Source organism: Mobula birostris, chromosome 7 (assembly GCF_030028105.1).
Source record: "Mobula birostris isolate sMobBir1 chromosome 7, sMobBir1.hap1, whole genome shotgun sequence".
In the NCBI taxonomy this organism is placed as follows: Eukaryota; Metazoa; Chordata; class Chondrichthyes; order Myliobatiformes; family Myliobatidae; genus Mobula; species Mobula birostris.
The window spans coordinates 22,495,812-22,511,379 of NC_092376.1; the positions used below are offsets into that span (position 1 = coordinate 22,495,812).

The window sequence follows — 15,568 nt, forward strand, 5'->3', positions numbered from 1 at the left end:
TGGACTGTGCCAACAATATCTTGTTGGGAGGGAGAGCAACCAGATGTCTCGGTACATATTGGTACCAATGACATAGGAAGGAAAAGCAAAGAGGTCCTGAAAAAAGAATTTAGAGAGCTAGGTAGAAAGCTGAGAAGTAGACCTCCTGGGTAGTAATTTCTGGGTTGCTGCCTATGCCACACACCAGTGAGGGTAGAAACTGGAAGATTTGGCAAATCACTGCGTGGCTGAGAAGCTGGTGCAGGGGCCAGGGCTTCAGGTTCTTGAAACCTTGGGATCTCTTCTGGGGGGGGGAGGTAAAATCTGTACAAAAGTGACAGGTTTCACCTGAACCCGAGGGGAACCAATATTCTCACAGGCAGGTTTGTTAGAGCTGTTGGGGAGGGCTTAAACTAATTTGTTCGGGGGTTGTGAACCGGAGTAAAGGGACTCAGGATGGGAAGGATGGTAGAAAAGCAAAGGTAGCATGCAGTCAGACTGTTAGGAAGGGCAAGGAGATGATAGCACAAAATTGCAGCCAGCAGGGTGAGTATCGGTGCATTAGGGATGCAGAATCAAAAAGGGTAGCAAATACAGCACTCAAAGTGTTATATCTCAATGAACAGAGTATAAGAAAGAGGGTGGGTGATCTTGTTGTACTATTACAGATTGTCATGTATGATCTTGTGTCCATCACTGAATCGTGGCTGAAGGATGGTTATCTCTGGGAGCCGAATGTCCAAGGTTACATGTTATATCAGAGGAATAGGAAGGTAGGAAGAGGGGTTGGTATGGCTCTGCTGGTAAAGTATGGCACCAACTCAGAAGAAAGGTGTGACATAAGGTCGGATGAGGTTGAATCCTTGTAGGTTGAGTTAAGAAACTTCAAGGGTAACAGGACCCTGATAGTTGTTATATACAGGCCTCCCAACAGTAGATGGGATGTCGACCACAGATTACAACAGGAAATAGAAAAGGTGTGTAAAAAAGGAATATTCTCATTTCAACATGCAGGTTGATTGAGAAAATTAGGTTGGAAATGAATCCCAAGAGAGTGAGTTTGTTGAGTGCCTATGAGATGGCTTTATAGAGCAGTTTGTCTTTGAGCCTACTAGGGGATCAGCTATACTGGATTGGATATTATGTAATGAAAAGGAGGCGATTACCCTTAGCAACCAGTGATCACAATATGACTGAGTTCAACTTGAAATTTGATAGGGAGAAAGTAAAGTCTAACATAATAGTATTTCAGTGGAGTAAATGAAATTGCAGTGGTATGAGACAGCAGTTGGCCAAAGTAAATTGGAAGGAGATGCTGGCAGAGATGACAGCAGAGCAGCAATGACATGAGTTTCTAGGAAAAATGAGGAAGGTACAGGATAGCTCTGTTCCAAAAACAAAGAAATACTCAAATGGCAAAATAGTACAATTGTGGCTGACAAGGGAAGTCAAAGTTAATGTAAAAGCAAAAGAGCGGGCATACAACAACACATAACTTAGTGGGAAGATAGAGGATTGGAAAGATTTTAAAACCGTACAGAGAGCAACTAAAAGAATCATTAGGAGGGATTAGATGAAATATGAAAGCAAGCTAGTAAACAATATAAAAATAGATAGTAAAAGCTTTTTCAAGTATGTAAAAAATAAAGAGATGAGAGTTGATATAGGATGGCTCAAAAATGAGGCTGGAGAAATAATAATAAGGACCAAGGAGATGGCAGATGAACTAAATGAGTATTTTGCATCAGTCTTCACTGTGGAAGACACTAGCAGTGTGCCAGATGTTGAAGGGTGTGAGGGAAGAGAAGAGAGTGCAGTTCCTATTACAAGGGAGAAGGTGCTCAAAAAGCTGAAAGGGTATATAAGTCACCCGGACCAGATGAACTACATCTTAGGGTTCTGAAAGAGTTAGTGTTAGAGATTGTGAAGGCATTAGTAATGATTTTTCAAAAATCATTGGATCTGTCATGGTGCCAGGGGATTGGAAAATTGCAAGTGTCACTCCACTTTTCAAGAAAGGAGAGGCAACAGAAAGGAAATTATAGACCAGTTAGCCTGACCTCAGTGGATGGAAGATGTTTGAGTCAATTTGTTAAGGATGAAGTTATGGTGACACAGAACAAGATAGGAGAAAGTCAGCATGGTTTCCATAAGGGAAATTCTTGCCTGATGAACCTGTTGGAATTCTTTAAGGAGATTACAAGTAGAATAGATAAAGGGGATGCAGTGGATGTAGCGTATATTTGGACTTTCAGAAGGCCTTTGACAAGATGCCACACATAAGGCTGCTTACCAAGTTAAGACCTCATGGCATTATAGGAAAATTACTGGCATGGTTAGAATATTGGCTGTTTGGTAGAAGGCAGTGAGTGGGAATAAAATAATATTTTTCTGGTTGGCTGCCAGTGACTAGTGGTGGTCAGCAACTGTCGGTGTTGGGACTACTTCTTTTTATGCTGCATATCAATGATTTAGATGATGAAATAGATGGCTTTATTGCCAAGTGTGCAGATGATGTGAAGATTGGTGGAGGGGCATTAGTGTTGAGGAAACAGGTAGGCTGCAGAAGGACTTAGATGGATTGGGAGAATGGGCAAGAGAGTGGCAAATGAAATACAATGTTGGAAAATGCATGGTCATGCACTTTGTCAGTAGAAATACATGTGCAGACTATCTTCTAAACAGGGAGAAAATCCAAAAGTCTGAGATGCAAAGGGACTTAGGAACCCTTGTGCAGAACACCCCAACAGTTAACTTGCAGGTAGAGTCGATGGTGAGGAAGGCAAAAGCAATGTTAGTATTCATTTCAAGAGGTCTAGAATACAAGAGAAGGGATGTGATGCTGAGGCTTTATTAAGCACTGGTGAGGCTTCACCTTGAGTATTGTGAACAGCTTTGGGCTCCTCAGCTGAGAAAAGATGTGCTTGCATTGTAGAGGGTTCAGAGGAGGTTCACAAGGATGATTCTGAGAATGGAAGGGTTATCATATGAAGAACGTTTGATTGCTGTACGTCTGTACTTGCTGGAATTTAGAAGGATAAGGGATGTTCTCATTGAAACCTTTCAAACGTTGAAAGGGCTAGACAGAGTGGATGTGGAAAGGACGTTGCCCATGGTGGGAGAGTCTAGGATAAGAGGGCACAGCCTCAGGATAGAGGGGCGTCCATTTGAAACAGAGATGCAGAGAAATTTCTTTAGCTAGAAGGTGGGGAATTTGTTGAATTTATTACCACAAGCAGCTGTGGAGGCCAGGTCATTAGGTATATTTAAGGCAGAGCTCGAGGGGTTCCTGATTGAATGCAGCATCAAAAGTTACAGACAGAAGGCTGGGGAGCGGGGCTGAGGAGAGTAAAATTGGATCAGCCATGATTAAGTGGTGGAGCAGACTCGATGGGCCAAATAACCTAATTCTGCTCCTATGTTTTATGGTCTTATGGTAATCAGTCCAGTCTGTCAGCACTTGTAGAGGGAAATTGACAATCAAGATTCGGTTGCGATGCTTCATCTGTACTACTACTTGACTATTCCTAAGTGCAGTTGGGCAGCAGTTCAGATGAAGGGTCTTGACCCAAAATGTGGGCGGTGCATTTCCCTCTGCAGCAGCGGGTCCCAACTTGGGGTCCATAAAAAAGGTGGGGAACCCCTCCCCTATAGATACGGCCTGCACTGCTGAATTCCTGCAGTAGTTTATTTGTTGCTCCAGATTCCAACATTTTTAATCTCTCCTTTCTCGCTATTTATTTGCTTTGCTTATCTAATGGTTTGCTTTCCTGATACTTATCAAGTACATTTATTTCCCTTAATTCTTTCATTACCTGTGAAAGCTAACATTTAAGGTTCTAAGTTAACAAATATGCAGTTACATTTTACTCATTTTTCAGGATCTGCGCATCACTAGACAGGCTGCCCATAAACTGCAACTCCAACTGCCCATGATAAGCTACCTTCCTGAACCACACTAGCCTTAGTGGTGAAGGCATTCCGCAGTGTTATTGGGCAGGGAGTTGTAACACCTAGATGACGATCAAAATGAAATTCCAGGTTAGGGTGGTGTGCAACTTGGAGGGGTACTTTCAGGTGGACATGATCTCATGCATATTTTACCCTTGTCCTTCATTGTGCAAATTGTTGCTTTAGGAGATTCTGCAGCGGTACAGGCAATACATTAAACAACAGCTAGAAGTTGCAATAAAAAGTAAACACTTAAAAATATGCTTTTTTTCTCCTTTTCATTTTCCTTTTTATTTGCACAGGGTTTGTTCTCCCTGTGGAGTGCAGTCTTTCATTGATTCTATAATGGTCCGTGGATTTACTGAGTAGGCCCGTCGGGAAACGAGTCTCGAGATTGTGGAGTACTGTGCAAAATTCTTAGCCACGTATATATAGCTAGGGAGGCCTAAGACTTTTACACAGTGCTGTTTTTGTCAACATGGAGTGGAGAGCAAGTCTGTAAATCTGGCAGGAGCAGAGGATGCTGGGATGGCAAGGGTGCAGCACTGCGGAACGAGTGGCAGAGAAGGAGTACCAGGACGAGTCGCCCAAGTGCAGACACACCCAGCCCTGAGACACCCGGCAAGGTTACTTGGTTCCAAACAATTGGGTTTATTGATCTCTCTGGTGCTTCCTGCTTCCTCCCCTCTCCATTCCCCTTTTCCCAAACATGATTCCCCTCTCCCTGCCCCCTCCCCACTCTCAGTCCACAATAGAGTCCCAAATCAGAATTAGGTTTATCATCACTCACATAAGTCTAGAAATTAGTTTTTTTTTGCAGTAGCAGTAGAATGCAATACATAAAAGTACTACGGTACTGTGCAAAAGCTCAGGCATCCTAGCTACATATATGTGAATAAGACTTCTACACAGTACTGTCTATGGTGACCTATATGTACTTTGATTAAAAAATTTACTTTGAACTTTGAAAATAAATAAACCGTGGAGAAGCGGAATAGTGGGGTAGTGTTCATTGTGTTCATGGGTTATTCAGAAATCCGATGGTGGACAGAATGAAGCTGTACCTAAAATGTTGAGTTTGCATCTTTAGGCTCCTGTATTTCTTCCTTGATGGTAGTCATGAGAAGAGTGCTTACCTAGACAGTGAGGGTCCTTAATGGTGGATGCTGCCTTTTTGAGGTGCTGCCTTTTCAATATGCCTGTGATGGCATGAGACTTATGTCCATGAAGGACCTGGCCAAGTCTACAATCCTCTGTAGCCTCTTTCATTCCTGTGAATCGGAGCCTACATACTAAGTAGCCATGCAACCATTCAGAATGTCATCTGGTCAGAACTTTCCACTGATTTCCATCTACTGTACTCCCCTAACTTGGTACTCTTCCATGCTGAGACATCTCCAAGGATGGCCTGCTTGCATCAATGGCCCCAGTTGTCTGAATCCCAAAGGAAGGATTGAAGTAGAGAGTTTTGTGGCTAGTGAGAGTGAACCAATTTGAAAGACAAACCTGCTTGATCTCATCCTCCACTATCTGCCCTTGGCAGATGTATCTGTTCACAACTGCATTGGTCGAAGAGACCGTTGTATATCTTATGGATATAAAGTCATACCAAGGACAGTCTCCATTGTGTCATGATACACTGCAAACATGAAAAATGGGATAGACTCACAAATGACCTGGCACCTCATATCTGGTCTTCCATGAGGTGACGTGGGCTATTGGTGGTCAGTCTGATGTTTGAGCCCTCATTCGTTAAATGCCGCAATTCTGGGTCAATACCAAAGATCAAAGCCCAAAGGTCATCGATCAAACCCCGAAGGTCAATCAGAGGTCCAGATCAAAGTCTGAAGGTCAAATGGAGGTCAGAATCAAAGCATAAAGGTCAATTGGCAGTCTGGATCAAAGCCTGAACGTTGAGTGGAAGTCCAGATTGAAGCCCAAAGAAGGTTGTTTGGAGGCCCAAATGGAAATTGTACGTCGAGATGTTGGAATATAACATTCTTTTTTAAATAGTGTAATGTTGTTGCTCCTATCTACCTGAGAGAGCCTCAGTAATATTTCACCATCTATTCGGTATTTCACGTTACTTAGCAGTCCATCAGGGCCGAATGGAGCGTTGGCCTAAAAGTATATGATCACATTGCTGAAGTTAGACTTAAGATATAGGACAAAAGACATTGGAGCAGACCTAGGTTATTCAGCTCATTGAGTCTGCTCTGCCATTCCATTATGGCTGTTTTATTATCCCTCTCAATCCCATTCTCCAGCCTTTTCTCCCTAACCTTTGACACCCTTACTAATCAAGAACCTAAACAAGAGAAAACTTGTAGATACTAGAAATCTAAGCAACACACACAAAATGCTGGAGGAACTCAGCAAGCCAGGTAGCATCTATGGAAAAGAGTTAACAGTCGAGAGACTCTCAACACTCATGAGTTGAGAGTTAAAGGGCAAAGGTTTAGGGGTAACATGAGGGGGAACTTCTTTACTCAGAGAGTGGTAGCTGTGTGGAACAAGCGTCCAGCAGAAGTGGTTGAGGCAGGTTCGATGTTGTCATTTAAAGTTAATTTGGACAGCTATACGGACAGGAAAGGAATGGAAGGTTATGGGCTGAGTGCAGGTCGGTGGGACTAGGTGAAAGTAAGAGTTCGGCATGGACTAGAAGGGCCGAGATGGTCTGTTTCTGTGCTGTAATTGTTATATGGTTATATGGTCAACATTTCAGGCCGAGACCTATCTTCAGGACCTGAAGCTGTATTAGGATGTGTCCACAACTCTTGCATTTACAGTGGAGCAGTTGTTATACATAGATATGATGCATCTGTAGTGGTGCATCCATAAAAACTGGTGAGAGTCGAGGGGATAGGTCATAATTTTTTAGCCTCATGGGGAGGTTGAGGTGCTGGTGTGATTTCTTGGTCATGGCATCTATATGATTGGATCGGGACAGGCTATCGGTGATGTTCACTCCCAGACACTTGAAGCTCTCAACCGTCTTGACCTCAGCGCTTCGTAAACTTTGATCATTTTTTATGCTATGAAACTTCTAGCAATAACCTTCAATGACAAGAATGCTGATGTCTGAGTTTAAACCAGACTAGGCTACATCACTGCTTCCAGAGAGGATTTTTGCACCTTTAGTTTGGTTGAAAGTGAACTCTTCAGTAGTCTCTATCAACATTACCAATGTGGTGTAGACAGGACCAAATCCCCATGAGCATTTCTGCTTCTAAAGGACAGGCTAACTGATCTGTGAAAATCACAGCATGTCAATCACAAGCAAGAACAGTGAAGGAAGAAATTCCAGTAACATCCTGTGCAAGCTGTACCAACATCAGGGAATTCTGATGATGACACGTCTTCCAGGGTACAAGCCAGTTGTGCATGGAGAATAAAATTCTCGCTTTGCAACTGTCTCATGACATTTCACTAGCTTTGCATGGGTTTTTTTTATATAAACAAGCAGTTTGCCAGGTTAAAAAATGACAGACTGGCTCCATTTTAATCTTCCTTCAATATAATGGTCAGGTTATTGCATCGTCAGTTTAGAAGAGGCACCTGCAAGTTTAATCAATATCACAGCTATTGGGTATTTCACACCGATAACCTCAAATGTTTAGTATTCAGTACCAGAAATGACAGCGATTATGTTATGGGATCATCTAATTCAATATTATCCTTGACCTCCTATGTCCTGCTGAAGGTCATTTGTTATGTCAGATTATAGAGAGGCTTATTTTCAACCCATAATGCTCAGGTTTAGTTAACATGCATTCGAAGATACCTATATCATCAAAGCCAAACCTTCCCTGGGTTAATACAAGCTCACATGCGTTGAGATACTGCGGGCAATACGACCTCCAGTTCATCTCAGATTACAGATGGCTGAAAGTAGGTGAACGTTTACCCTGGGAGCTATGTGTAACAAGCACAGCTGGGCTCTACTGGGAACACTGACAAAGACTGTTAGCAGTATCTGTGGCCCATAATAACAAGCAGGAGTACTTGCTGAGCTCTGCCACAATTGAAAAGCTGCTTCTCCAGGGCTACACCCAAAATTATGATAGTAGACCTCACCAACATGAAATCAAATGTATTTCAGACACTGCTCATTCAAGAGAGGTACTGGGGAAAATTCTGCGAATTATATAGCAGCAAGTCTTAGATCAATGGTAGGCAAACTACTGAAGAGATTCTTAGGGACAGGATTTACAAGCATTTGGAGAAGCATCGTCTGATTAGGGATAGTCAGCACGCCTTGTGTGGGGCAGGACATGCTTTACCAACCTGATGAAATTCTTCGAGGAAGCGACAAAACAAATTGATGAAGGTAGAGAGGTGGATATGGTGTATATATGGATATTAGTTTGACAACATTTGACAACATTCATGGATGCTGACAACATCTACGGCAGTGTCATTCAGAAATTCAGGAGACTTATGATTCATGGAAACTTGGAAAAATAGACTCTGAATTGGCTGGCCTACAGAAAGCAGAGTGTGTTATTAAATGGAATATATTCTTTCTGGAGGTCCCTAACCGGCGGTGTTCACAGGTTGGTGGTGTTGTTGATCGTGTAAACATTCACAGATTATGACAGGACATTAACACGAAGTAGCGCTGGGCTGAGAAATGGAAAATGGAGTTCTTTCCAGAAAAGTTGGAAGTGATATACTTTGGAACGTCAACCCTCAAGGCTGAGTACAAGGTTAACGGCAGAATTCTTGGAAGTGTTGAGAAACAGAAGGGTCTTCGGACCCACGTCCATAGATCCCTCAAAGTTTCAGCACAAGTTGATAAGGTTTATGATTTGTTGGCCTTTGTTAGTCTGGGGACTGAATTCAAGAACTATGAGGTAATGTTGCAGCTCGATAAAACACTAAATGGACCACACTTGGAATATTGTGTTCAGTTCTGGTTGCCTCATCATAGAAAGCTTGTGGAAATTTTAGAGAGGCTGCAGAGGAGATTTACCAGGATGCTGCCTGGATTAGAGAGCATGTCCTATAAGGATAGGGTGAGGGAGCTAGGACTTTTCTTTTTGAAGTGAAGGATGAGAGGTGACTTGATAGAGGTGTACAAGATGATAAGAGTCATAGATAGAGTGGGCAGTCCGTGACATTATCCCAGGTGGAAATGGATAATGTTTTAAGGTGCCTGGAGGAAAGTACAGTGGGAATTTTGGAGGTTTTTTTTTATACACAGAGAGTGGTATGTGCATGAAACGTGCTGCCAGGTGGTAGAGGCAGATATGTCAGGAAAATTTAAGAGGCACTTAGATAGAAAGTTTTTTTACACAGAGAGTGGTGAGTGCATGGAATGGGCTGCCAGCGATGGTGGTGGAGGTGGATACAATAGGGTCTTTTAAGAGCCTCTTGGACAGGTACATGGAGCTTAGAAAAATAGAGGGCTATAGGTAACCCTAGGTAATTTCTAAAGTAAGTACATGTTCGGCCAGCATTGTGCACCAAAGAGCCTGTATTGTGCTGTAGGTTTTCCATGTTTCTATGTTTCTACTAATAAAGAATAACATTCCCAGCATTGGGAGAGATGACCTCCTTATTTTTACTAACAGAGGTAAAGTGAATATCACTCAGAAGATGCTGCATATACGATGAAATTGAGCATACTATCCGATCATGTGCAGCATGACTTCTCTTACTCTTCACTTTCTCTTCCGTTGCAACCTAGTCCTTAGTAGCAGCAGCTAATATGAAAGGATATATATTTAATATGATTAAAGGAAAGTACAGGAGGGTGTCAGAGGTTAGTAACTACGTACACATTGCTAGGGTTGGTAGTAGATGCAGATGCATTTGGTATGTTTAGTAGACTCTTAGATGGGCACATGGGTGAAAGAGAAATGGAGGGCAAAGTGGGAAAAAAGGATTGGAGTGGATTAAAAGATCAGCACAACATCATGAGCCGAAGGGTCAGTACTGTGCTGTACTGTCTATGTTCTATGTTTTGTGAGGAATATGGCCCTGGAAGATCTGATCCAGTTTGCTCCAACGTTAGGCTTGGGAACTTGACATTGAGAGATCCAACTTCAAAGCCACTACTTCTTAATTGACAGGTCTCAACTGACTGAATGCTGAAAAACTCATTGCTGCCTGGAAATGTTAAATAGACAATACAGCATCAACACTGAGTTGCACACTGCCTCTTGGCTTCAGTTCACTTGGAGCTCGCAACAAGGACACATTTCTCAACCACATTGGCTTAGTTCTAATGTAGCAAGCTGTGCTTACAATTTGCAAGTCTGACCTTGTATTCCTGTCACACCAGGTGCACCAAATCCTGACCTAATTATGTTGTATAAATGCATAATTCAATTCATCTAATTCATCCAATTCATTGGAATAACCGCAAAATTACACATCACAACTGTTGTATTCATTTGCAAGTATCCATTCCAACCTCATTGCCCAATCAATGGGGCATAAGCCTTTTAAATATTAACGAGAAATAAAACAAAACTTTATTCCAATACCTGCAGTTGTTTCAATAATTTTTGTCGTGTTCCTCAAACCCAGGAAGTCAAACTGGTAGAGTCGCCAGGACTTCTGATCGGCAGCTTCAACAGAGTGCTTCCTCCATTTGTAAACCATCTCATCTTTTGGGTATCCATCTGGTAAGGGAGTAAAGAATAAGTCTCAGTGGTCAAACGCACAGCTCTTTGTGTACAACTTTGCACATATGTTATCCTAGGCAGTGCCATTTTTGTAACACAGTACTGAGTACCCCTTCCACTGGGACACCCGTGAACTCTAGGTGGATTATAGGACCCCTTTCAGGCAGATGAGGATCCTTCAGTGTTGTTGATGTCCATCTTTACCGAAGAGTCCTGTGTCATTGAGAGGGCAAACAATGGTTGGACAGAAGGGAGGGATCAGTTCATCCCCTGCGGAGTGATAGCTCTTGCTCCTTCAAGCTCCATATTAGGTGAAGCCATGGGAACTGTCCTAAAGGGTGTTAGGGATCATTCTGGAGTTATGAGATGATGCAAACAACAGGAATTCTGCAGATGCTGGAAATACAAGCAACACACATCAAAGTTGCTGGTGAACGCAGCAGGCCAGGCAGCATCTCTAGGAAGAGGTACAGTCGACGTTTCAGGCCGAGACCCTTCGTCAGGACTCCTGACGAAGGGTCTCGGCCTGAAACGTCGACTGTACCTCTTCCTAGAGATGCTGCCTGGCCTGCTGCGTTCACCAGCAACTTTGATGTGTGTTGTTATGAGATGATGGATAGCATAATTATGGATGAACTAAAATGAGGCCCAGGCTTCAGGAAATAAAAGCTGTACATAATTTTTACTTCCAACAGATACTTTGCGGCTAGTAAAATCAGTCATTGGGTGTGAGACATTTTGAATCTGTCCCGTTGAAACTACATGGGGAAGCAAGAAGGTGCATGTCACATTGCCAAAGGTATATCCCTGCTGCAAAATGCACAGTTCAGGACAGGTTTGTTTTGTCACTTAACCCTCTGATTAGTTGTGTATTCATGGTAATGTCAAAGTAACTGTCATCACTGACAATAGATTAAAATAAAATCATTAAAATAACTGAGCCCAGAACACACTCACTCTTACGACTCAAACGTTCCTTTTATTTTGCTTGTGCATGAGGAGAACAGCATGGGCTCCTGTCACCCACACTGCTCTGAAGGCTGAGCAGAAGACTTCTACTTTTATAAAGAACTGGCTTACCAGTTACAGATATTGATTGTTGTAAATTGTATATATTACAAATTCCTTACTCATAAGGTCAATAACCATTCACAACAGAGGTGTTAAATTCAATCAGAACTTCAAGCAGACAGCCGATGAGTTAGTAAAGACAATAGAGCTTTAGTTGTTGGGGATATTTCACATCCTTCTGTTATCTCGACTGTCTCTGGCACCCTTATTGTGCAAAGGGATACTCAATTTTAGAAAGAACTTTCTGGAAAAGTTACTCACTACAGAGGCCTCTATTTTGCCTGACGACACACTGCTGCTGTGTATCTCATCTGTAGTAAGCAGAGGTGTTTCCGGTGGTCTCATTTCAAAGGTTTCGCTTGACTACAGGCTACTGTGGGCACGCCAACAAAATGAGTATTTTTTCATTCTAACACACACAAAATGCTGGAAGAACTCAGAAGGCCAGGCAGCATCTATGAACAAAAGTACAGTAGACGTTTCGGGCCGTGACTTACCTCATAGGACTGGGAAAAAAAGGAGGAGGTGTCAGAGTAGGAAGGTGGGGGGAGGGGAGGAAGAAACGCGACGTGATAGGTGAAACTGGCAGGGTGGGGGACAGGTGGTCAAGAGCCGGGAAGTTGATTGATGAGAGTTATACAGGGCTGGGGAAGGGGGAATATGATGGGAGGGGACAGCAGGCCATAGAACATGAATGATACCTCTTCCCACCCTGTTACTTGAAAAATTTCCATCTCCTTCTCTCAATTCCTCCATCTCTATTGCACCTGCTCTCAGGATGAAGATTTTTATTCAGCATACACGCAGTGGCCTCTTTATTAGATACAAGACTTGCCTGTTCAAGTGACCACTGATCGTATATTTTCCAGACTTAGCTTCCATGTGTTTTGAGTTTTAGTCAGTCACAATACAAGGTACTTACACTGGGGTAGATGAAGGGACTGAGTCAGTTGAAAATTGTAGGACGTCAAGTGAAATTGTTTACTTCCATCCTGTAAAAAATTGGAATATGCCTGCCCTTACCCAATTGACTGAGTGGTATACTTCGTGTTCACCTGGTCAGGGGTTCAAGTATTTAAAAAATGGGGCTACTTGAAAGCCCTTTATACTTGTTAATCACTACTTGTCAGACGATATTGAAATAGCTAGGGTATTCATCACTTCACAACTCCAAATCAACCGGTTTCACTCCTCTCAATGTTAATCTTATTACTTCAGAGCTTTGCTTTTCAATCCACCTTTGCCCTTTCAATTATTTTTTTGCCATCAAACTCAAAAACTTCTATGATCTCTCAACTTCTCAGTGATTGCCCCTATATATCAGGAGGTAGACAGAAGGAAACTTCGCTCCATAGTAGAGATGTCAATACCTTAAAGGCAAAAATCCAGAGGAGATCTGTGGAAAGTTTTTTTCAGCTAGAGAATAGTTAGCACCTGGAATGCACAGACTATGAGTGGTAGAGGCAGGTATTCTTATTACATTTAAGAAATACCTAGAAGAGTATTCAAATTACCAAGGCATGGAGTTTATAAACCAAGTGCTGGTACATGGGATTAGTACTGATGAGTACTTTCAATGGTGGTATGAACATGGTGGGTTGAAGGAACTACTTCTGTGTTACAACACTTTATAGAACTTGGAACATAGAACAATACTACACAGTATAGGCTCTTTGACCTATGATGTTGTGCTGATCTGTACAATCCTAAGATACAACCAATCTAACCCTTCCCTCCTAGACAGCCCATAACCCTCCATTTTTCTTACATCCATATGCCAATCTCAGAGTCTCTTAAATGTCCCTATTGTATTAGCCGCTAACACCACCTCCAGCAATCTGTTCCAGGCACTGACAACTCCCCGTATTAAAAAAATCTACTTCTGATTCAGATTCAGATCCACATTCACTTATTTACCATATGTACATCCGAACGTATAGTAAAATGCATTGTTTGGCATCTCCCTTGAACTTTTCTTCACTCACCTTAAATGGATGCCTTCTAGTATTGTCCATTGTCACCCTTGGAAAAAGGTGCTGGTTATCCACTCTAAACCTCTCATAATCTTATATTGTACACCTCTATCAAGTCACCTCTCATCCTCCTTTGCTCCAAGGAGAATAGCCCAAGCTCACTCATCTATCATCAGTTAGCCATTCTCTAATCCATATTTCATGTATGGCTGGAATATCAAAAAAACGCCTTGGATAATCAGATAGCTCTTCTGAAAATTCACCATTTGATGCTGCGGTAAATTTATTCATTCCATCGATGCTGCCTGACCTGCTGAGCTCCACCAGCATTTTGTGTATGTTGCTTTGGATTTCCAGCAAATACAGGGTCTCTTGTGTTTATAGCTAGAGAAACAGATATTCATGCTATCAGGTTGGAGGATACCCAGACAGAATATGAAGTGGAAGTTAGATTTCTCTAACTTCTATAAATCTCCTCCTCCCCTTTCTCTCTTTTTGTCATTTCCCATTCTGATTCCCTTCTTACCTCTTTTCTTCTCCTCACTTACCTGTCACGTCCCTCTTTCCTCCTTCCTTTTCTCCTATGGTCCACTCTCCTCTCCTATCACATTCCTTCTTCTACAGCCCTTTAACTTTTCCACCTATTACCTCCCAGCTTCTTACTTTATCCCTCCTCCCCCATCTGCCCATCTTTTCTGTCACCTGGTTTCACCTATCACCTGTTGTCTTGCACTCATTCCCTTCCTGCAACTGTCTCATTCTGGGTCTTGCCCCTTTGCTTCCCAGTCCTGATGAAGGGTCTTGATCCAAAACATCGACTGTTTATTACCCTCATTGATGACGCCTATCCAGCTGAGTCCTTCCAGCATTTTGTGTGTATTGTCTATCATCCATCTACTACCTGCAAGACTCAATACTAAATCCTCCATCTTATGATAACTTGCTCTTTCTTTCTTTTTGTTTGTTGCGAACTGGGCATTTTGGTCTGTCATCGTTTTGTTTCTTTTCACTTGTTTGTATGCTTATGTCTCAGTGAACCAAACTATATTACACTCCACAGACAGTACAACATTAGCAAAACAGAGAAAAAAGCTTAATCTGATTTTAACTGCCATATTATTTCATCCTGTCAGTGAAATTCCTTTTACCTACTGCCCTCCTCCAGCTTTTCTGCTACCTTGGCAAACACATTTCTCTCCTTCTCAGTTTTAGAAAGAGAAATGTTAACTGTTTCATTTTCCATGGATTGTACCTAGACTGCAGAGGATTTCCGACATTTTCTGGTTTTATTTCAGATTTTCAGCATCTGCTGTTTTTTTTTTGATACATCAATGGATTGCACTTCAGTCTGTGATTCTGCCAGCTCACTCTTGTGAAAGGCAAAAGATTATAAGCTATGATACCGTAGATGAATTTGGGAATTCTTCCAGTATTCTGGCCAAACTTTATTCCAGAACAAATATCACCATAATACAGATTATCTAGCAATTACAATATTATTGCTTGTCCAAACATGCAGTATGCAAATTATCTGAACATAAGACTTCTCCACAATCTTTTCAAAATGACCCATAGCATTTCACAAGCAAAGCTTTCTTACAAAACATGCACTCAAAGGCTGCTTAATTAATACTTCCTGTACCTAATAAAGTGGCCACCGAGTGTATGTTCATGGTCTTCTGTTACTGCAGGACAACCACTTCAAGATTTGATCTATTGTACCTTTAGCCCTTAATTTCACTTGGTCCGTTTCTGATACCTCCCTCCCCTTTCTTGATCTTTCTGTCTCCATGCCTGGAGACAAATTGTCCACTGACATCTTTTGTAACCCTACCAATTCCCATGGCTATCTCGACTATACCTCTTCCCAATGTGTCTCCTGTAAAAATGCTATTCCCTTTTCTCAGTTCCTTTGTCTGCACTGCATCTGTTCCCAAGATGAGCGTTTCCTTTACAGTA

The 15,568-nt window shown here is 42.1% G+C and overlaps 1 protein-coding gene across 3 annotated transcripts in view; it reads right to left on the reverse strand.

The window, feature by feature from the left end:
* The window catches only part of gabrg3 (gamma-aminobutyric acid type A receptor subunit gamma3), a 775,666-nt gene that overhangs the window by 277,492 nt on the left and 482,606 nt on the right, over nucleotides 1-15,568 (reverse strand). For all 3 annotated transcript variants that reach the window (XM_072264242.1, XM_072264244.1, XM_072264243.1), the window contains one exon: nucleotides 10,425-10,562. In XM_072264242.1, coding sequence (XP_072120343.1) covers nucleotides 10,425-10,562 — 138 coding nt within the window. The remainder of the gene's footprint in view (nucleotides 1-10,424; nucleotides 10,563-15,568) is intronic.